The 22,470-nt window shown below is 40.5% G+C and overlaps 1 protein-coding gene across 1 annotated transcript in view; it reads left to right on the top strand.

Annotated features, from left to right (window-relative positions):
* FBN1 (fibrillin 1) overlaps positions 1 to 21,171 on the top strand; it is a 149,130-nt gene extending 127,959 nt beyond the window's left edge. Inside the window, exons 49-64 of the mRNA XM_029284183.1 lie at positions 2,371 to 2,520; positions 2,802 to 2,867; positions 3,413 to 3,529; positions 3,679 to 3,798; positions 4,283 to 4,405; positions 5,653 to 5,784; positions 6,287 to 6,412; positions 7,779 to 7,985; positions 8,549 to 8,674; positions 9,376 to 9,498; positions 10,923 to 11,039; positions 11,932 to 12,060; positions 12,249 to 12,368; positions 16,129 to 16,360; positions 17,212 to 17,389; positions 19,651 to 21,171. Of these exons, the coding sequence (XP_029140016.1) occupies positions 2,371 to 2,520; positions 2,802 to 2,867; positions 3,413 to 3,529; positions 3,679 to 3,798; positions 4,283 to 4,405; positions 5,653 to 5,784; positions 6,287 to 6,412; positions 7,779 to 7,985; positions 8,549 to 8,674; positions 9,376 to 9,498; positions 10,923 to 11,039; positions 11,932 to 12,060; positions 12,249 to 12,368; positions 16,129 to 16,360; positions 17,212 to 17,389; positions 19,651 to 20,040 (2,456 nt within the window). The 3' untranslated portion in view covers positions 20,041 to 21,171. The remainder of the gene's footprint in view (positions 1 to 2,370; positions 2,521 to 2,801; positions 2,868 to 3,412; positions 3,530 to 3,678; positions 3,799 to 4,282; positions 4,406 to 5,652; positions 5,785 to 6,286; positions 6,413 to 7,778; positions 7,986 to 8,548; positions 8,675 to 9,375; positions 9,499 to 10,922; positions 11,040 to 11,931; positions 12,061 to 12,248; positions 12,369 to 16,128; positions 16,361 to 17,211; positions 17,390 to 19,650) is intronic.
* Positions 21,172 to 22,470: the final 1,299 nt, after the last annotated feature.

The raw sequence follows: 22,470 nt of genomic DNA, 5'->3' as shown, positions 1-22,470 counted from the left end.
CTCCCTCCGACTCTGATGGCTCTCCAGGCCCCTCCTCCTCCTCCTCCTCCTCCTCCTCTGATTCCTCAGACTCAACTACCGGGATCACAGGCTGGCGCGGAATCACAACACTTAACAACCTTGTTACTAACTGCAGAGATTAACAACTGTGGCAAGAAAGGTTGTTAAAATGGGGCAAAACATGCTTAGCCACTGTTTTGCTTAGCAACAGAAATTTGGGGCTCACTGTGGTCATAAGTCAAGGACTACTATATTCGCAAGGAGGCAAATTCCCCCAAGTTTCCACTCAGATTCAAAATAAGTATCCATTTCTACCACAACACTGAAGCTGCTTCACAACTGGCTTTCTGGCTTGTATCGTTCTTGCCCAATAACTGGGCCATGTTCATACCCTCAATGTGCTTCATGGCCATAAAATGTCTTATGCTGTGATCCACCCAAAGTCTAGGTCAAATAAATAAATAAATAAATGAAGGAATGTAGAGCTGGCTTTGGGGAAGGAATGTGCAAGCTGTGAAGGGATGACGTGAAGACCAAAATTACACAGTGGAGTAGAGAAGGAAGAGTGAGAATGTCCCTTGCCTTTGATTTTGTTTAGTGTAAGATGGGACAGAGAGAAACTTGGACAGACTTTCAAGGTTCAGTTATTCGCCCTTAATAAATAAAGAGCATTCTTGGAGTCTCTGATGGGCCTTTATCTTGATCTGACCTGCCTCAAGAGGATGACATCAACCATCATTAATGACACATTGGAAATTTGAAAGAATACAAAAGACTGTCTTCTCTCAGGTTCTTCAAAGCCAATTCTCAATTATTGTAGTTGTCCAGGAATTTTTTAAGGGGTGAGGTGGGGTGGTTAGAGGAAAAAAAAACCCAACCCTGAAATTATAGGCCATCAGGAAACTGATGATCTATAAGTTGTGTAAAATAATAAGTGAGAACTGAAGCTTGGAAGCTTCGATCAAGCATGTTAACTGTAGCAAAATTGGAACTAGAATTTAATTGGAAACTGCGTGCTGTTCCAGCTGTTGGGGATTAGTGGTTATAGCATTGGAATGCAACAATTAAACAGAATAATATAGTCGATTCATTTATTAAAACCAGAATAGCTAGGCAAATATTTTATGACTGTTAAATTGAATTATCTCTCCCCAGAGTCTAAATGAGGGCATTTAGTGAAAATGCAGATAGGTGCTTATTCTTTGGAGTTTGTCGGAAATGTACACTTAAATGTGGTAGATAAGGAATCCTGGGGTTAATTCCATCCTTTACTAAGATCTGGTCTTGGGCTGATGATTAATAGAAAGCAGTACTCTCTTTAGTTGCAGTTTTAAATTTAAGAATGGAATTAGTTGCAGTTTTAAATTTAAGAATGGAATTGAGAATCTCAGAGCTCTAAAAAAAAAAAAAAGCTTTCCGTGAGATTCTGAAGGCCAGAAATTCACAATATGAAAGCTTCTGTTTTCCCCTTCAACCTTCAGAAGTAATACTAGGATATAAAGATAAATGGAACTAGGTGTATCTTTATTATTTCAAGATAAGTGGGACCAATAGTTCCATTCATTTTGAAATAACCGTAAGAGAAGAGATGGTAAAGGAAAATGTCGCTTGTCCATCATTCAATATTTCCTTCACAATTTAAGCAATGATGTGCTTCATATGTATCAAAGTAGCTACATAAACTGCCTCCTTGTAGGGAGATGGGAGGCATAGAAATTTAATAAATAAATTTAAATAACTACTTAGTGCAGTCAGTAGCAACTGATAATCATATAACTGATTATTATTTAACTGATAATAAATCAATATAAGCAACACATGATTGGAATGAATGTAGACATTCTCAGTAATGGTTGTAAGAGCAGAGTATATGCCTTTTTGGGATATAAGGAAGGTGTTATAGATATTCAAGATGCTATGAATGGAATTGGTCCATTCACAAAATAACTTTCGGGGCTCAGCAGAGTGGTCAATTCCAAAACAAACCCAGAGAAAAGGTCCTTCCATGTATGGAGAACTTCAGTACACTGTATTTTACCCATCAGTACAGGAGTACCTCGGTACTCATAGTTAATTGGTTCCATGAGGTGCAATGAGTACCAAAATAATGAGTACCAAACAATTTCCCCCCACAAGGAATAATGTAGACAACCAACAAGTTCTAGCTTATGCATTGAGTACCAAACAAACAATGAATACCGGGACAAAATTTTCATATCAAAATACGTTGAGTATCAAATTTGGCGAGTTTCAAAGCAGTTGAGTACCAAGGTAGCATTGTAATTAATTGGTAAGACATTCTTCGTGCTTTCAGTGAAAATCTCTTTTTAATCAAAGCCTTAACGGATGTCATGTTCTTAAATTATTTAGATCTGAGGGTGAGCTACTGCTTCACTAAATTTGAAGATGGAAAATGTTCGGTCCCCAAGTCCCGAAATCATTCTAAGCAAGAATGCTGCTGCAACATGCAAGGACAAGGATGGGGCGATCCCTGTGAACTTTGCCCAGAGGAAGCACACGGTACATATAAGACCTCTTGTACGGTTTACTGCAGTGCATGATATTAAGTGAAAGGAGAGATGAATTATTTTCAGAGAAAGACCAAGCTTGTATAGCCTGACTTTTCTTCAGACTGATCAAATGGATATTTTATATTTCTAAATGGTGCAGTAGGCAGGAAAGGTCCTGTGGCCATTGACAAGAATATTCAAAAAAACAAACTGGAGTCTGGTTTACATGTACTTTCTGAAACAAAGAATGTGGTTGGTTTTCTACATTTCATATTTGTATTTGATTTACAGAAGCTTATAAGCAGATTTGCCCGTTCGGAGTTGGCGTCTTGGTTGGCCCAGGCGGCGAGCCCATTGGTAAGTCAACTTAGCTTGCGATATTATTGTACTCTGATGTTCCTCCTCATTAATTCATTTAAGATACCCTTTTTATCACATCTAAAAATCATTCTGATGTTCTTAGTGATTTTCATGCCTTTCTTGTTTATTAATTAGAGCACGTCCCTTGCTTTTGAAACAAATAAACTGTCAGCACTGGAAAACCATGAAGTTTTTAGATCTAGTTCCTACCCATTCTCTCCAAGGGGAGATGTTTGGATGTTCGTCTCAATATGTCTCAATACGTATTATATTGAGAAGATTCCTGCTATTTCTGCTCTTTTCTGTTATATTCTGCTTATTTTCTGTTGTAGCAGAAACTCTAAGAGGGACCTTGCAGAGTTCCTGCATAAAACACTATAAACATTTCTCAGGGGACAACAGATTGGCACAAAATATGTTAGGCTGGTATTTTACTGCTGCTCATCTTGTATTTAGTAATTATATTGGGACTGTTTGAAACAAGATTGTTTGTTTCTTTTTTTTCCCTTTCGTCTTCCTGCCTGCTTAATATGGGGACTAAGATGCGGATGAGTGTCAAGATCCCGACAACTGTAAGAATGGACAGTGCATCAACACCGATGGCTCCTTCCGTTGTGAATGTCCTTTTGGCTATCTGCTTCAAGGGTCTGAATGTGTCGGTGAGCAGAGATACCCTATCATTAGAAATCCTAAGCTTTCTAGGGCTAAGTCAATCCTGTCTCTCTACTGTTTCCTTGTTTTTTTTTCAATACTGTAATTTTCTGAAGTTAACGCCAGTTGTGTTTCCAATTGCTTTTATTGATTGTAGACACTGATGAATGTGCGGTTGGAGCTCCGTGTGGAAATGGAACGTGCAAGAACATCATTGGAAGTTTTGAATGCACTTGTGAAGAAGGTTTTGAGCCAGGACCCATGGTGACATGTGAAGGTAAATGAGACTTTTTAGGAAATTAGGCACACATCACTTCAATTTTCTATTTCAGTGTTTCTCAACCATGGCGGCTTGAAGATGTGTGGACTTCAACTCCAAGGATCCTGGGAGTTGAAATCCGCACATCTTCAAGTTGCCAAGATTGAGAAACCCTGTTCTGTTTTATGCTTTTCAATAGTCCAATTGTCTTCCTGATAGGAGCCTATAGGTTTTTTAATCCAATCTCTGCATTAGAGGCAAATCGTATTTTACTCCAGACCTCGTATATCTCCTCCCAACAGTGGCAAAGGTTAAATAAAACAACTCATATTTGGTGCCCAAGTCTACTATTTATATTCTATACTTGCAGCACAGAGAAAAAATGTTTTCTTCTAGAAAAGAACCCATTTCTATATTCTGTACGTCTGTTTCTTGGCGCACCTATTGTTTTCCCGATGGGATTCATTTGTTCCTCAAATGACTGTTGTGCTTATTTATACAGATGTGAATGAATGCGCTCAGAATCCTCTCCTCTGCGCCTTCCGATGTGTGAACACCTATGGCTCCTATGAGTGCAAATGTCCTGCTGGTTATGTACTCAGAGAAGACAAGCGAATGTGCAAAGGTAAAATCCTGACTGTATAAAAATTCAGCCGATTGTAGACTTTTTTTTCCCTTCCATCCAATCATGTCCAATTCTTGGAGACTGCTTGGACATGTCCCTACAGTTTTCTTGGCAAGGTTTTTCAGACCTGGTAGGGCAGGCTGACAACATTTAAATGCAATACAACAACATTCTATAAGACCTAAATGAAAAGCCAAGCCAATCTAGACAAATAATAACCACATTATGGGGTCTTAATTAATGTTCGGTATTGGAATTGGGTATGTCTAATTTAATGAAGAGAAGGCCTAGGGGAGACATGATAGCAGACTTCCAATATCTCAGGGGCTGCCACAAAGAAGAGGGGGTCAACCTATTCTTTAAAGCACCTGAAGGCAGGAACAAGAAGCAATGGATGGAAACCAGTCAAAGAGGGAAGCAACCTAGAATTAAGGAGAAATTTCCTGACAGTGAGAACCATTAACCAGTGTAACAACTTAGCTCCAGAAGCTGTAAATGCTCCAACACTGGAAGTTTTAAAGAACTGATTGGACAACCATTTGTCTGAAATGGTATAGGGTTTACTGCCTGAGCAGGGGGTTGGACTAGAAGACCTCCAGGTCCCTTCTAGTCACCCAGCTGGATTTCTTGCCAATGCGGCACTAGAACTCCCGATCTCCCAATTTCTAGTCTAATGCCTTAACCGCTAAACCAAATTAGATCTTAGTTGTAAAACTAAGACTAAATGGATTAGAACAGTATCAATTAAAGTCTCATCTTTAACGAAGCTGGGTCTTTTCTTGTGAAACTGAAAAAATACTCTTAAGAGACTAATGGTTCCAATTTTGTGGAACCATAAAAAGCTGCTTCTTACTTAACGGAGGAAGAGAAAACGAATGCAAAACTTACCTCATTAATCATGACGTGCGTGTTGTGATGAGGAACATCTGCAAATAAAAAGAAGGCAATCTATCTTACCCTAACCCTTCCCTAACTTTTTAAAAATAGTTTTCGTTCATTGTACGTATATCACAGGATATTGAATTTCAGGGATTAAAAACCTCAGCGGGACTTTCTGAATTTCACTTGCATTCCCCTCCTTAATTCTGGTGATGGAAAATCATTTTAACACTGTTCCTTCCAAAGGAACGTAGAAACAAGCTCCCTGCTTTTATATAAAAACATCAATATTTTGAGGATTGTGCTTCTAAACATATGGAGAGCTTCCATTTCTTTTCATCAATATCCAATATCTGTAATACTTTCAGATCAGAATGAATGTGAAGAAGGAATTCATGACTGCGACTCGAAGCAAATGACGTGTAAAAACCTGATAGGTACATACATGTGCATATGTGGTCCAGGATTCCAGCGTAGACCAGATGGCGAAGGTTGCATAGGTGAGTGACTGTTGAAAAACTCGTTATTTCAGTTTTCACGTTTATAGCACTTAGCCTTATATACCACTTCATAGTACTTTACAGCATGGTCTAATATGGTTTAGACCATTTCTAAAGTCGGTATATTTCCTCCAACAATCTGGGTCTTCATTTTATAGACATCGGAAAGATGGACCTTGAACCGGTCAGGATCGAACTCCTGGCTGTGGGTAGAGTTAGCTTGCACTACTGCATTCTAACCACTGTGCCACTATGGCTCTTTATTTCCAGGGGGGATTTGTTTTCTGATTTAAGAGTTTAAAAACTCGTATAGATAAGACGATAGGGTTTGATCTTAGTTATCTTTATTTTCCGTTTGTAGTAATCACATATTTTTATTGCCCTTTTAAAGGATACAAGTAATTCATTATTTTGGGATGAATGGGGTTGGGGTATTTTGTTTCTTCTGCTAAACGTTGAACTCGGTAAGCTAATGTTGCATTTGGACATATCTTTAAAACAGATGAAAATGAGTGTCAATCGAAACCTGGGTTGTGTGAAAACGGACGGTGTATAAATACACAGGGAAGCTACCGTTGTGAATGTGAAGATGGTTTCCTTGTCAACGAAGCCCAGAATGAATGCCTAGGTAAGCATTTAGAATGATACAAAATTAAGATGGGTGGGTGGGTGGAAATAAATATTCTTAATTCCTTGTTTGTTATATTCCCTGAGCTTGCAAACTCTGATAAGAATGAGCACATAAATGAAACTTACATTAAAATCCATTGTCTTCCATCACTGCAGAACTTTACTGGATATGAAGGAAAGAACAGGAGGGCAACGAAATAGAGCTCTTTCAGTGGTAGAAGCATTGTGAAACGTGTAGTGTCACAAAATTAATGGTGGGCAACTTGAAACAAGTGTACTCACTGTTATTCAGTACAGTACTTAAAAAATAGCAACTGAATATATAGGTCGTCCTTGAGTTGCAAGCATTCATTTAGTGTCTGTTCATAGTTCCAACAGCATTGAAAAGAATGACTAATGACTCTTTTTCACAGTTAAGACCGTCGTAGCATCCCTGTGGTCACGTGATCAAAATTCAGATGCTTGGCAACTGGCATGTATTTATGACGTCCCAGGGTCATGTGATCACTTTTTGCGACCTCCTGACAAAATCAACGTGGAAGCCAGATTCACAGAACAACTGTATCACTAACTTAACAACTGCAGTGATTCATTTGTGGCAAAAAAGGTCATAAAATGGGGCAAAACTCACAACAATTTGGCCTACATTGTGGTCCTACGGCAAGGACTACCTGTATGAACTGGTAGCCTTGGGTTTCAAATTTGTTGGTGCGGTACGGTGTGGAAAAGGCCTCTCTACAGATCTGGTGGTTCATGGAGCCATCCGGGTCTTTTCACCCACACGTGTCTACTGCACACACATACACAGCACCTTCCTCCCTACACAATACACATAAGATCTCTGGTTAGAAATGCCACCCAAAGTCATTAAATACGAGCTGGGCGGCAAATACATTTCATAAATAAATGAATCCATTTCATAAATAAATAAAACAGAAATGGAGCTGTAAACTGGATTTAGGAAGATGGTCCATTTGAAGCGGACCTACCCAGTTAACGCTGATTTTTTTTCCTCTCCTTTACATATGAACCAGCTCTGAATTGTTCTGCTGTTGCGTAACAGTCCTTTGGAATATTCTAAACTCGGATCTCCCTCTTTTCTTTCTCAAGATTTGATCACCAGGGCAGAGTTCCCTATTTCCCCCCGCCCTTCACTCAGTGTCCTTTCTTCTCTTTTCTTCCTTCAGACATCATGCGTTCTTTCTTACTGCTGCCTGACTTCCTTATTTCTTCTGCTCCAATTCCTAATTACGGCTAAGTATGCTCTTTCTTTTATATGCCTGCTTCCAACTCCCTATCCTGCTCTCCATTGGCTAGGAGTTTTTCTTCTGGTGTTTTCCAATCAACATCCTTTTTCTTCGCAGACATCAGAGAAGGCTACTGCTTCACCGAAATCCTCCATAGCATGTGTCAGATTGACTCGAGCAACAGGAATCCGGTGACCAAATCCGAGTGCTGCTGCGACGGCGGGCGAGGATGGGGACCCGGGTGTGAAATTTGCCCGTTCCCTGGCACCATCGGCTTTAAGAAGCTGTGTCCGTATGGCCGTGGATTGACCACTACCGGAGAAGGTAGGAGGAAAAAAAAAACACCCAGCAGGTTCCAGAACAAGGATTCTTTGGAAATTTAACCTTCCCCAAATATCAATTTTTAGTAATGAAATATGTGTCTTTATTGTTGGCATAGCTAGCAATGGATTCCAGATTGCAACGCAGCAGATCTCATGTTTTTAGTTTGAGAGATCCGGTGGGGGAAGTGGTTTGCAAAGTCAACAAGTGCTTTGAGATCCTCACTATCATTTCTGTCGCTGGTTAACTCTCTGCTTCTGTTCAGTGCCCGCTTAGGAGTTTTACTTCCAACACTATTTAAGGAACGATGCTCAACCAGAGTCCAGTATAGTGGTGGTTGGGTCAATCCTGCCCTTTTCGTAATTGTAACCGCCTTTTCAGCATTTTGAATAAGATTCCAAAATGGAGGATGATCTCTTTTCATTGGTCAGCTGTGTTCCCCCCCCCCCCCACACACACACCATGAAAGCATCCGAATAACGCAAATCTCAGAGACAGTGTTTTGGGGGTTTTTTTTCTCCCCTTCAGTTTTGCTTTTTTATATAGTTCTTTTTCTTCAATTGCAGATATCGATGAGTGCAAGGTGATTCACGACGTTTGTCGGAACGGAGAATGTGTCAATGAGAGAGGATCGTACCACTGTACCTGCAAGGAAGGCTATACCACCGATATAACGGGCACACTTTGTATAGGTGCGTTGTCGGCTTCCAACTCGGTTTCACCGGTCCCTTCCTGCGAAATGCAGGCATTGGGCGCCCTTTTTGCAAAGCTAGAGAGGATGCTTCAGTCATTGGAGAAGCTCTCTATAATGGCCCTTGGCGTCAGATTAATTAATTAATCAATTAATTAATTAATTTAATAGTGGCGCCCATCTCAAATACCTGAATCTGGGCGTTTAGTTTGAAGCCTTCATCCTAGGAATTTTTAAACCTCTTTTTTTTTTAAAAAAAAAAGAAAGAAATCTATTTTAATACATTGATCGCACTGTTAGAACTTTGCTATTTTGTTTTATCAACCTTAGTGGATTCTTTTTTTTTTTAATAAAAAGGCCAATTAAAGGTAGCCCTTGACGTAACGACCTTGTCTTAGCGACCATTCGAATTGGAGACCTTTCCAACGGGCTTCTGGCTAGTAAGGTCAATGGCGCAAGCCAGATTCACTTCACAACAGCATGTTACACTGAACAACTACAGCGATTCACTTAACAATCCTGGCACACACATACACACACAAAAAAAAGTTTGTAAAATCGAAGGCAACTCATTTCACAACCACCTTGCTTAGCAATGGAAAGCCCGGTCCGAAAACTGTGGCCGTATCTGTACCCGTTATTGTCAATTCCTCTTTTTTTTTCATTCATCTCAGCGAACAATGTTGATTTCTTTGACTTCAGATCTGAACGAATGCAACCTGTCTCCAAAGCCTTGCAATTTTATCTGCAAAAATACGGAGGGGAGCTATCAGTGCTCGTGTCCCAAAGGATACATCTTGCAGGAAGATGGCAGAAGCTGCAAAGGTGAAAATGACCGATCTTTAGATTTGTATTTATAACAACCCATCCATTTTGCTTCAGGCCCAGGTTGGAAAATAAGTAAGTAGTATAAGAAGCGAAAACAAACAAACAAATAAGATGGAGAAAAGGAAGTAACTATTATACAGGGGAAGCTTATCTAAGAGAGATTCAACCTAGAACTAAGGAGAAACTTCCCAACAGCGAGAACAATTAAGCAGTGGAACGGCTTGCCTTCAGAAATTGTGGGTGCTTCAACACTGAGGTCTTTTAAGAAGATATTGGACAGCCATTTGTCTCAAATGGTATAGGGCGGGGCTAGGCAACCTTGGCTCTTTTATGACCCGTGGACTTCAACTCCCAGAATTCCTGAGCCAGCACGGCTCAGCTTGGAAACTTCTCCATTTCTCCTCAGCGTGGCTGGCTCAGGAATTCTGGGAGTTGAAGTCCACGAGTCATAAAAGAGCCAAGGTTGCCTACCCCTGGTATAGGGTTTCCTGCTTGAGCAGGGTACTGTTATTCTGTTATTCTTTCTGTGATCATGGGTATAATAATAATAAAGTTGGAAGGGACCTTGGAGGTCATCGAGTCCAACCCCCTGCTCAGGCAGGAAACCCTACACCATTTCGGACAAATGGCTGTCCAGTCGCTTCTTAAAAACTTCCAGTGTTGGCGCATTCACCGCTTCTGGAGGCAGGTTGTTCCACTGATTAATTGTTCTACCTGTCAGGAAGTTTCTCCTTAGTTCTAAGTTGCTTTTCTCCTTGATCAGTTTCCATCCATTGCTTCTTGTCCTGCCCTCAGGCGCTTTGGAGAATAGCTTGACTCCCTCTTCTTTGGGGCAGCACCTGAGATATTGGAACACTGCTATCATGTCCCCCCTCGTCCTTCTTTTTGTTAAACTAGACATACTCAATTCCAGCAACCGTTCCTCATATCCATCCCATTAAACTTAAAAGAAAGTCCAGAATAGTATTTTAGGCCCACTGGGGAATTCTAGGAGTTGAAGTCCACAAGTCTTAAAGTTGCCAAGGTTGGAGACCCCTGGACTAGGCCATCTAACCGTCAAAGTGCAGCATTGTTTATATAAAAAATAACCATATGCTGGACCGGTATATGGCCTCAGCTTATAACCAGTCACAATATGATCGCCAGTTTGACCTGGGATCTCGCAGTCACGCCGAGGGGAGGATACAATGCTGCATTTATACAGTGAGTATAAATACAGATGCCATGCGAGTTGTGAATCCTATTCAGGATTTGTCCATGGCTGGCATGATAGTTCTTCTGTATTGTTCTGTATTCTGTGTTATTCTGTAATTCTGTTTGATACGATGCATGCTACAATTGCATAGATAGTTGCAGTAGGTTATCATGTTGTCCTGAGGAGGAGCAAGACCTGAACACATGAATTTTTGCTCTCCTTTCAGATCTTGATGAATGTGCAACCAAGCAACACAACTGCCAGTTTCTTTGCGTCAACACTATCGGAGGTTTTACGTGCAAATGTCCTCCTGGTTTTACTCAACATCATTCAGCATGTATTGGTGAGTGGCCAGAAATATCAACACACCTTCATCCTCCTATTTTCTCCACAACAAACCACTCTGTGCAATGAGTTTGGCTAAGAGAGAGGGACTGGCCCAGAGTCACCCAGCTGGCTTTCATGCCTAAGGTGGGACTAGAAGTCACCGTCTCCTGGTGATTGGCTCAAAATCCCCCAGCTGGCTTTCATTCCTAGAGGGGAACTAGAACTCACCATCTCCTGGTGATTGGCTCAAAATCCCTCAGCTGGCTATCATGCCTAAGGTGGGACTAGAAGTCACCGTCTCCTGGTGATTGGCTCAAAATCCCCCAGCTGGCTTTCATTCCTAGAGGGGAACTAGAACTCACCGGCTCCTAGTGATAGGCTCAAAATCCTTCAGCTGGCTTTCATTCCTAAGGCAGAACTAGAACTCACCGTCTCCTGGTGATTGGCTCAAAATCCCTCAGCTGGCTTTCATACCTAAGGCGGGACTAGAACTCCCAGTCTCCTGGTGATTGGCTCAAAATCCCCCAGCTGGCTGTCATGCCTAAGGCGGGACTAGAACTCCCAGTCTCCTGGTGATTGGCTCAAAATCCCCCAGGTGGCTTTCATTCCTAAGGCGGGACTAGAACTCCCAGTCTCCTGGTGATTGGCTCAAAATCCCCCAGCTGGCTGTCATGCCTAAGGTGGAACTAGAACTCACCGTCTCCTGGTGATTGGCTCAAAATCCCCCAGGTGGCTTATGGACCTTATGGACTCCCATCTTTCTAGCGTGGTGTTTTAACCACTAGCCCAAAGTGTCCCTCCTTCTCTTTCTTTCCTTGTAGAAATTCTCCCGTAGCCTTCCTCAAAATGTACACACAAAATAAACACAAAAGGACAGATCGGCTAATATCCATATGTATTCATTTTAGATAACAACGAATGCGCCACTGACATCAACCTTTGTGGATCAAAGGGTGTTTGTCAAAACACTCCTGGAAGCTTCGCGTGTGAATGTCAGCGGGGCTTTTCACTGGACCAAACGGGTGCCGCCTGCGAAGGTACATCTCCTGAGAACTTATATGACTTTCTGCTCTTTTACCTTTTCCTGCGTGTTAGCGAATGCACGTCAAGTAAACCGCTAGTTCTATCCCTGCAGGCGTTGCATGAGAATCTTGGAGGGTGGCACTGTTTTTTTCCCAGCAAAATAATCCAAACTGTTCCCATCGATGCTTTTTTTTTGTTACAGATGTTGATGAGTGTGATGGAAATCACCGGTGCCAGCATGGCTGCCAGAATATCATTGGAGGATACAGGTGTAGCTGCCCACAAGGGTATCTCCAACATTATCAGTGGAACCAATGTGTTGGCAAGTCTCGTTTTTAATGTCTGAGCGCGCAAGTCCATTATTGAGTTAGCAATTAGATGTTGGCTTGGAGGATTGTGGTTGGAGGCCCAGTTTAGTCGATTCAGAGTAATTTCCTGTACAGTTTTGGAAAACACGTGTGATTGTCAAGGAAGCCCCTTTGCCTAGCTAGAACTGTAATGGGCAAGGTCGTTAGGGAAAATTCAGAAAAGCATCGGTCCCCGGTAATAACAACATGTAGGACTTTAAAGGTGCCAGTCAGCACCTTGATTGGCACATTCTGTTTCTTGTTCTGAATCTAAGGCTGATCAGCGTTTCTGCCATTTGCAAATAAGACTGCTAATTAGAGAAAATTGCTTTCCTTAATTCACAAATAGAACCGAAAGAAATTCTCCTGAGCTGCTTTCCGAGGCATGCAAAATGAAACTTGAATCTTATTCCTGCGATGCAGCCTGAATATTCTAAAACCAATTTTAATTAGGAAACTCATTTTAGGGGGTTATTTCCAGTACTGCACCTAATTTAATTGGTTAATTCTAACAGCAGTTTTTTCCCCTGGAGGTACATACTCAAAATGTGACAATTGACCATTGTTTGGCCTGGTTTACTTTATATAGTCTTTTTCTTTTTATTGTGGCCCAGCAGATAGATAGATAGATAGATAGATAGATAGATAGATAGATAGATAGATAGATAGATAGATAGATAGATAGATAGATATAGGTATATAAAACCTGTCTTTTTCTTTTTATTATGGCCCGATAGATAGACAGACAGACAGACAGACAGACAGACAGACAGACAGACAGACAGACAGACAGACAGACAGGATAGGCAGATGATAGATAGATATAAATATATAGATATAGATTTATAGATATGGATATATGGGTATATATAAAAAAACCTGTCATTTTCTTTTTATTGTGGCCCAGCTCTAAGGGAGGTTTCTGGTTTTAGTTAGGGTTAAGAAAACTGGCTGACACTTAATACACAGTTGCCTGTTGGGAACATGGACTTTTCAGTACAAAAAAGGAATTGGAAAGTTATTCCAGCCTGCTTTTCTTTTCTGAAAGATTGGCTTAGAAAGAAAGACACGTATGGCTTAAGTTAAGTGTTTAATTGGCCCTTTTCAGGTTTTGCTGAGTTTCATTATTACAGGTAATCCTCGACTTAACGACAGTAATTGAGCCCAGAATTGTTCTTGCCAAGTGAAACATTTGTTAAGCGAATTTTGCCCCCTTTGTGCCACAGCTGTAAAGTGAATCGCTGCACCTGTTAAGTTACTAACACGGTTAAGTGAATCTGGCTTCCCCCATTGACTTTGCTGGTCATAAGGTCACAAAAGGGGATCACATGACCCCGGGACGCTGCGACCGTCGTAAATAGGAGTCACTTGCCAAGCGTCTGAATTTTGATCACGTGACCCTGGGGAGGCTGCATTGGTCATAAGTGTGAAAAGTAGCCATTAGTCCCTTTTGTTCAGTGTCATTGTAACTCTGAATGATCACTAAATGAACTGTTGTAAGTCGAGGACTTGCCTGTACCAGAACACCATAATTGTTCTGGTTTTGCGAATCAAACCTGATGGTGCCATCCCTGCACTGAATCGTGTGCAGTCTGGTTGACATTGGCAGGGCTCAAAAAATTAAGCAGGGCTTAAATCCCAGAACTGTAGACTAAACTATGAAGCTGAAAAAGCTTTTTGGAAGAAGACAGTGGTGTGTGTGTGTGTGTGTATGTAAAACTGAATTTTTTCTTCCACGCCATTTTATATACTTTTTAAAAACTCTCCCTTTTTTCCTCAGTATTTTCTCATTTGTGCTTTGACACACAATTTCTTCCCCTCTCAACACGTTTCATGTGCTAAACTCACATTCAAGTTGCATTAAATATAGAGGAAAGAAAAATGAATCTCCAGCTGTTCTTCTTACTGCTTCAAGTCTGACCTAGAATTAGTTCTGTTTCAGAGCCATAAATGAGCTAATCAATTCCCAGATCAAATTTCCATTCAGTCACAAGTCCATTAATTAGCCCCAGGCAGGATAATCATATCTCTGCCTCTGATTCCCATCCATAACTTATGGATAATACTTTTATTATTTTAAAACCTTTTTTTACTGAGTTATTATCTTCATCCATTTGCCAGACCTCATAATGTAGATTGACAGAAGGAAACAGGTAAAGTAAGGAGAGTTTTAACAGCAGGTAACAAAATGGTAAAGTAACAATATAGATATAACACACACAATTCTTAAAGACAAGTAAGCAAATAACATACAAGTGTATGAATCAAATTGATAAGCAACCTAATGTCACTTCTTTTTCATTGTTCCCTTTGAAAGTTGTAAACTACCTTGGGTACTGTAACAGTTGGGAAAAAATATAGTTTATGTCGCATAATAAATCAGTTTATTAAATAATTCTAGTGGGCTGCTTTATTTCACAGTCCAGTAGAATTGCTTCGTGTGTAAAATACTAGGCCCATTGATTTATATTTCACGTAAATGTTTTAAAATATAAATCTTGCTTCGTTCAAAGGAAGAACTTGCAAATGCTTCAACCTATGAGAATTTCTAAAATAAATCATTTAATATTGTTTCACCAAGTTTCCTCAAACTCAGCACCATCCAGTTATGTGACTTAAAGTTGACGAATTCTCCAGACAATAATGCCATTTATGAGAATTTTCAGAGCTGAAGTCAACACATCTGGAAGATATATGACTAAGATTGAATCCAGTACTATATGCATCGCTCTGTAAATTATTGGCTGCATTCATTTCAGACAAGTTTTTAATTAGCCTTATTAGATAAACAATGAATATAAATTTTGCAAATCGTTGTAAAAATTAGCTGTTCGTTTATCTTCATTTAACTACATATGACTGTTTAACTAGGTGTTGAAAAGGAAAGGCATTCAACAGTTTTGGCATGAGCGCAAATATTTTGCACACCCCATGAATTGGATGAGAATTACATGACAAATCATAACCCAGGCATAAGGAATAATCATTTAGTTACAGAGCCAGCTTGATATAGTGGATAAGGCACCAGGCTAGAAATGGAGACTTGTGAGTTCTAGTCCTGCCTTAGGCACAAAGTAAACTGGGTGACCTTGGGCCACTCACTGGCTCTCAGCCCTAGGAAGGAAGCAATGACAAATCACTTTTGAAATCTAGCCAAGAAAATTGCATGGACTTGTTCAGGCGGTCACCAGCAGTCACCAGTGATTTGAAGACAGGAGAGGAGAGGAGAGGAGAGGAAAGGAGGGAGGAAAGGAGAGGAGAGGAGAGGATAGGTAAGAAAGGAGAGGAGAAAAGAGGAGAGGACAGGACAGGAGGGGAGAGGAGAGGAGAGGAAGGAGAGGATAGGTAAGAAAGGAGAGGAGAAAAGAGGAGAGGACAGGACAGGAGGGGAGAGGAGAGGAGAGGAAGGAGAGGATAGGTAAGAAAGGAGAGGAGAAAAGAGGAGAGGACAGGACAGGAGGGGAGAGGAGAGGAGAGGAAGGAGAGGATAGGGAAGAGAGGAGAGGAGGGGAGAGGAGAGGAGAGGAAGGAGAGGATAGGTAAGAAAGGAGAGGAGAGGAGAGAGGAGGGGAGAGAGAGGAGAGGAATCCCATCTAGGTCATGGAGATTTAAATAGACAGGATGCCCCTGAATCTACTTGTGTGCAGGATATTTTTTAGATAAACGAGATAGTTATGACTAAGTTTCTCAAGAATTATTAGAATGAAGATCAAACCTGCTTTGCTTGTCTTCCAGATGAAAACGAATGCCTCAGTTCTCATATCTGCGGTGGAGCATCCTGCCACAACACCTTGGGAAGTTACAAATGCATGTGCCCCACTGGATATAACTTTGAACACTTCAGCGGGCAGTGCCAAGATGTGAACGAGTGTGGGTCCACTCAAGCTCCCTGCAGCTACGGTTGCTCCAATACAGAAGGTGGTTATGTCTGTGGATGCCCACCAGGGTACTTCCGAGTAGGGCAAGGGTGAGAATCTTACTAAATCTTACTTTTGGGTGTACAGTAAAAAAAATAACCTAGTTTCTTTAGATTAATGCAGACCGATCTATGTAGAGGGAAATGGAAGCCAAAAGAGAAGGCACGACTATAAACTCCATTTCTTGAACAAAAGTTGCATTGACAATAGAAAGAATTATGGAAGAATTTGTAATTGAAATAAATGAAAATCCATGAAAATAAACTTCAAATCGGGATGTGGAGTTATGGAAAGCAAAGAATGAGAAACCAGAGAGAAAAAATTAGATTTTTTTTCTGGGTTATGGTGGTTTTTGTAAAGTCTGGTGATCGCTGAGCTTGGTTGTTTTCTTGCAAATGTTTCATTACCAAACTGGGTAACATCATCCCAGGTCTGAGGCCCTGTTGTGTGTGAAGGGCCCCGTTTCCCAGCTATATTAACATCCATAGCAACCATTGTACTTAGTGTTGTACAGTATATATTTATGCAGTGATGATGTTACCTAGTATGGTAATGAAATGTCTGCAAGAAAACAATGAAGCCCAGAGAGCACCAAGGACCCCACAGTCCTCCTCCTGCTCCTCCTGCTCCATCTCCTCCTCCTCCTTCTTGCAACCTCTTTCCCTTCTAGCACTGATGATGTTACCTAGTTTGGTAATAAAACGTCTGCAAGCTCAGAGAGCACCAAGGATCCCTCATGTCAACTCTGAGCTACAAATATTCTCCTTTAATGTCTGTCTGATGCCTTTTCTTTCTTTCTTTCTTTCTTTCTTTCTTTCTTTCTTTCTTTCTTTCTTTCTTTCTTTCTTTCTTTCTTTCTTTCTTTCTTTCTTTCTTTCTTTCTTTCTTTTAAATTCTGTAGACACTGCGTGGCTGGAATGGGGCTAGGGAAAGGTCAGAACCATGAAGTACCGGTCAGCGGTGAATTAGACGATAGCTCTCTTTCTCCGGAAGCCTGCTATGACTGTAAAATCAACGGCTATCCGAAAAGGGGAAGGAAACGGCGAGGCCTAAATGAAACCAATGTCCTTGATACAGAGGTAAGTTGCACTTTTATCCTTCTCGCCCGATGTAACATTTGCCTAGTTTCCATTTTGAGCATGGTTTCCTTCACTTTTTTTTAAAAAAAAAAACCACTATAGTAAAGTCACTGTAAGCTGCCTTTAATGTTTTAAATTCACGATGCTCATCGTATCGAATCAAAACTTTAATGCAGTCAAGAAAAGACTATATCTGATTTTTCTTTCTACCTGCAAGTCGCTTCTAGATTTTGTGCTTGAGAAAAGGATGGAGCTTTGATTTGAGGTTTTTGCTGATTGGATTAGGTTTGTTGCTATAGAAATGGCTAGGAATGACTAAGTATGTAACAGTAAAAAGATGAGGCCATCATTCTGTGTTGGATTTTGCTGTGCTGGAAAAAGTTGAAAGTCAATGCTTTTTATTTCTTTCCCCCTTTGTTCTACATGTCTCCTCCCCCTTTCTTTCTCCTTCCCATTTCCCTATTATCTTTATTTTCATTTATATTGTACATCACTCTAATCTGAATGTAAAAATTACACACAGAAACACATACACACACAGACTTCATTGGGGTCATAGACCAGCATGAAAATGCTAATATTTATTTCACATGTGAATTCACCATAGGAGGTCTGATCCGTTCTGGGTAAGAGAAAAATCAGAAGTTAACACTGCAATAAATCTCTCTCTCTGGTAATTGAAATTGCACATGAGAATTCTCACAGGAAAGTAAAGAACTTGGCTTTTAGATTTAAAAAAAAAACTTGCACAGCAGATAAGGAAAATAATAATACAAATCAGTTTCTACAGAGTCTAAGAATCCAGCCATATACAGAAAGAAAGAAAGAAAGAAAGAAAGGAAGGAAGGAAGGAAGGAAGGAAGGAAGGAAGGAAGGAAGGAAGGAAGGAAGGAAGGAAGGAAGGAAGGAAGCTGATATTTTTGCTGAAAACCAGAATTTACTTTCAAACCAAAACTGCTCATAGTGAACAATAGGTTCACCAAAATATCACAGTGTTTGCATAATCAGTGCAGCATTTGCTTAACGGCCGCCACAAAAGGTTGTAAACTCAGGTTGATCCTGTGATGACCAACTTTACAAACACTGCAACTTCAATTATTGTCATTGCCAAATTTGAGGTCTGATTTGAGGACTACCTGTAATCTGGCCTTAAGGTGAAGTCAGGATGGAGAACATTGCTTTTTGCAGGATTTGGCGTACGTTCTGTATCTGTCAGGTCTTGGACCCTCAGCTCCCCCGTGAAAGAACTCCGGGGAAATTGAAAGAAGACCAGAGGTTAGATTACCAAGATTTGAAACTGGAAAAATAAAAGTGATCCACAGATTGGTTCTGATAGACAAGCATTTCTTTTCTTCTGCCTGTTGCTTTGTCCTAAAGAAATCCGCAAAAGTTTCCATAATAATAATAATAAAAAAATTGGCCAGTTTCAGGGATTTGTGCAAACGTTAGTTTGTTTTAACCGCTTGGTTCTGCAAACCTCTGTTAAACTGTATAATTAGACACAAGCTTCAAACCGCTCCTTCTCAGTGAGTCTTACGAGTAAGTATGAAAGCCCACCTCTTAGAGCAGCGGTTCTCAACCTATGGGTCGCGTCCCCATTTGGGGTCGATCGACCATTTCACAGGGGTCGCCAAGCAAGGCTGTCCGCCATTTTTTTTGTCCGCCATTTTTTTTCCCTTTTCCGGCGGGTGCCTTACCTCCCTTGGGCTGGGCCAACTGGTGGTCGGCCTGCTCCGTCTCTGCCGCTTGCCAGCTATGCCTCGGCCGGCGCAGGGGGCGGAACCACGCATGCGCGGCGCTCCCGGGCAGGGAAAGTCCTCGACTTACGACCGGTTGGGTAGTCCTCGACTTACGACCTGTTTAGTCCTCGACTTACGACCGGTTTAGTCCTCGACTTACGACCGGTTGGGGGTCGCGGCATTAAAAAGGTTGAGAACCACTGTCTTAGAGGTTGGCATATTTCTCCAATAATTTGGAGGAGGGCTATGTGCTCTGGCCCACAATTGTCTCATTTATTCAGAGTACTGTGAGGAAATACCTGTTGCTCATTTAAACATGGCTTGTTTGGAAAGCAAAATTCTGGAGTAAGAGAAAGACGCCGTATTCTTGAGTTAATCCCATTTTGTCCTGTGCAAATCATTTAAGTCGCTGGCCTTTTTTCAAGTCCCACCAACAGCTTCAGTATGGATGGCTGCAATACTTAGAAGATAAAAACTGGAGGAGGGAAAAAAAAATCTAAAACACCTTGTTCTTTTTTACAGGATCAGCTGGGGACAGAGGCAGCTGTTAACCTGGCCAGCTGGGACCTTGAAAAACCAGCCACCTTATCGTTCAACATCTCCAGCCTTAACAACAAGGACCGCATCTTGAAACTGATCCCTGCCCTCACGACCCTGACAAACCACAACCGATATTTAATAGACATGGGGAACGAAAGTGGTTTCTTTAGGATAAACCAGAAAGAAGGAGTCAGCTTCCTTCATTTAGCTAAGAAGAAACCAACGCCTGGAGTATATTCCTTAGCGATTAGCAGCATCCCACTCTACAAAAAGAAGGAACTCCTTCAGTTTGAAGACAAACACGACCAAGACTACCTCAGTGGTGAGCTAGGAGACAGCCTGAGAATGAAAATTGAAATCGTGCTTCATTAATTCACCAACCAGAGACCAAATCATGAAAGCCAAAGATAGCTAGGTGAGACTTGAATGTTTTATTCCTCAATAAGATTCTCCATATCGCAGGAACAGGCTGTCATGTATTCACTCGGACACGTGAGCGCTAGTCCAGTTTGACGTAAATAAGGTACAGGAAGACAACCGTAGCTCACAACCATCCCTTTTCTCAGGCTTCTTGTAAGTGTAGCTACTTTGAGATACTGAATCTTGAATTTCGGGACTGCTGTTGGAAGCTGGTCACAGAGAAGCCAAGCCAATGTTTGATCAGCACAGGTGCCAAGAGTTGCAAAACCACAAGTCCATCAATAGATTCTTCTCCTTTTCTTTCTTAAAAAAAAAAAAGAAATCTTAAGATCTGCTTCTCCAGCTACATCTTACTAGGTCAGCCATTTCTGTAATCGATTTGGTGCTAGAAACATGTTCAATCTAGATTTTATAAATGCACTGTAATATATACACAATTTAGAAGCCAAAGAAATTGCAATTACTCAGTCTTAACTACATCAATCAACCCCAATTTAGCTCAGTAGTTTATCTCAGTTATATCTATAATACAGTACATGTAAATTAAGTGTGTGTATACTGTAACCATGCTATTCTTATCCATGAAGCATTTGTAAACTAGATTAATAATACCCTTCATGCAAGGGTTTATAATGGTGCTTATAAGACCAACTACTTAACTGTATACACAAACTTGGTGATGAAATTTCTGTGACAATCAAAATGCACTGAGGTCAGCGAGGACCACTCACAACTTTTCTGGAGTCACATGACACAGTGCCATCCAGTTATGCCATGACATAATGTAACACATGTTCAATAATACCTACCATGACTCCTAACTACAAGGGTTCAATGTCAAAAGTCACAATAAAACCATTCTTCTTTTAGTTCATTCCGTGGATTCATATTCTTGCTAAACTTGCACCAGTCCATGCAAATTATTTTTATACAGGTATGTTCAGAAAAAAATATATATACTGGGAGAAGACTGGGACATTATGATCTATAGCTTATCTTTGACCGCCATGCATTTCTCTGTAGTCACAATCTCCTCCTTTTTACAAATCTTGAATAGTCACTTTTATACTTACATTGAAAATAATTATTAATAAAAGAGCTACAAAACCCACACGGACAATCCACAGTTTTTAGTTTGATTGTGGGGTGAGATTGATTGAGAAAGAAAAGAACGTGGAGATTCAGTCTTGTAGATACATCTGCATCCGTGCGTACATGGACTTTCTTGTATAGATGGAGAAAATGGAAACCCTTGGAACTAAAATACCAATTCAGCAAATTAGAATTAATTCCTAATTGAAATTAATTATAAAATTATAGGAGGCATTCTCAGTGTAAGCCACAACCCAACCTTTTCAGTCTTTGTTAATGTTTTTGTCCAAATCAACAACTATCATAACATTCCAATGTATGTTCTAATTATTCCAAAACATAATAGGATATGTCCAACCACATAAAATGTCAGCTGTTGTATTTCTCTTGTTCATGAAATTAGCTAATTATATCATGCTTTCAGTATTTCTCTTGTTCATGAAATTAGCTAATTATATCATGCTTTCCTGGAAGTGGTGGTGGTGGTGGTGGTGGCGGTTTTTGCTTCTCCATCATCTGAAGAATCATCATGTTGATGCAGTGTGCAGTTCGTTCCTTCTGATCTAACTGACTCGACTCATAGCAGCATACAAATATATATCCAGTTTATGTGTATGTGGTCTGCCAAATATTTCTTGCAAAGAACACCTTCATTTAGACAACTTGCTACCTACTCTTAACAATTGATTAATAAGATGATTAGGGGACTGGAGGCTATAACATATAAGGAACAGTTGCTGGAATTGGGTATGTCTAGTTTAAAGAAGAGAAGGACGAGGGGGGACATGATAGCCGTCTTCCAATATCTCAGGGGCTGCCACAAAGAAGAGGGAATCAAGCTGTTCTCCAAAGCCCCTGAACGCAGGACAAGAAGCAATGGATGGAAGGTAATCAAGGAGAGAAGTAACCTGGAACTAAGGAGAAACTTCCTGACAGAACAATTAACCAGTGGAACAACCTGCCTCCAGAAGCGGTGAATGCTCCAACATTGGAAGTTTTTAAGAAGAGACTGGACGGCCATTTGTCTGAAATGGTATACGGTTTCCTGCCTGAGCAGGGGGTTGGACTAGATGACCTCCAAGGTCCCTTCCAACATTATTTCTACTATTATTATTATTATTATTATTATTATTATTATTATTATTATTATTATTATTATTATTATTATTATTATTATTATTATTACCTTGAAAACTAGCCGATCTGCATTTAGAATTGTTCATGCAAATCTGGAGGTAGGATACAAAATCACAATAAGTTGGCTTAAAGCTATATTGAGTTTATTAATGA

The sequence above is a fragment of the Protobothrops mucrosquamatus genome, unplaced genomic scaffold (assembly GCF_001527695.2).
Source record: "Protobothrops mucrosquamatus isolate PMUCROS unplaced genomic scaffold, P.Mucros_1.0 scaffold415, whole genome shotgun sequence".
NCBI lineage: Eukaryota > Metazoa > Chordata > Lepidosauria > Squamata > Viperidae > Protobothrops > Protobothrops mucrosquamatus.
The sequence above is the reverse complement of the archived record's forward strand: the minus strand, read 5'-3'. Positions and strand labels throughout refer to the sequence as shown.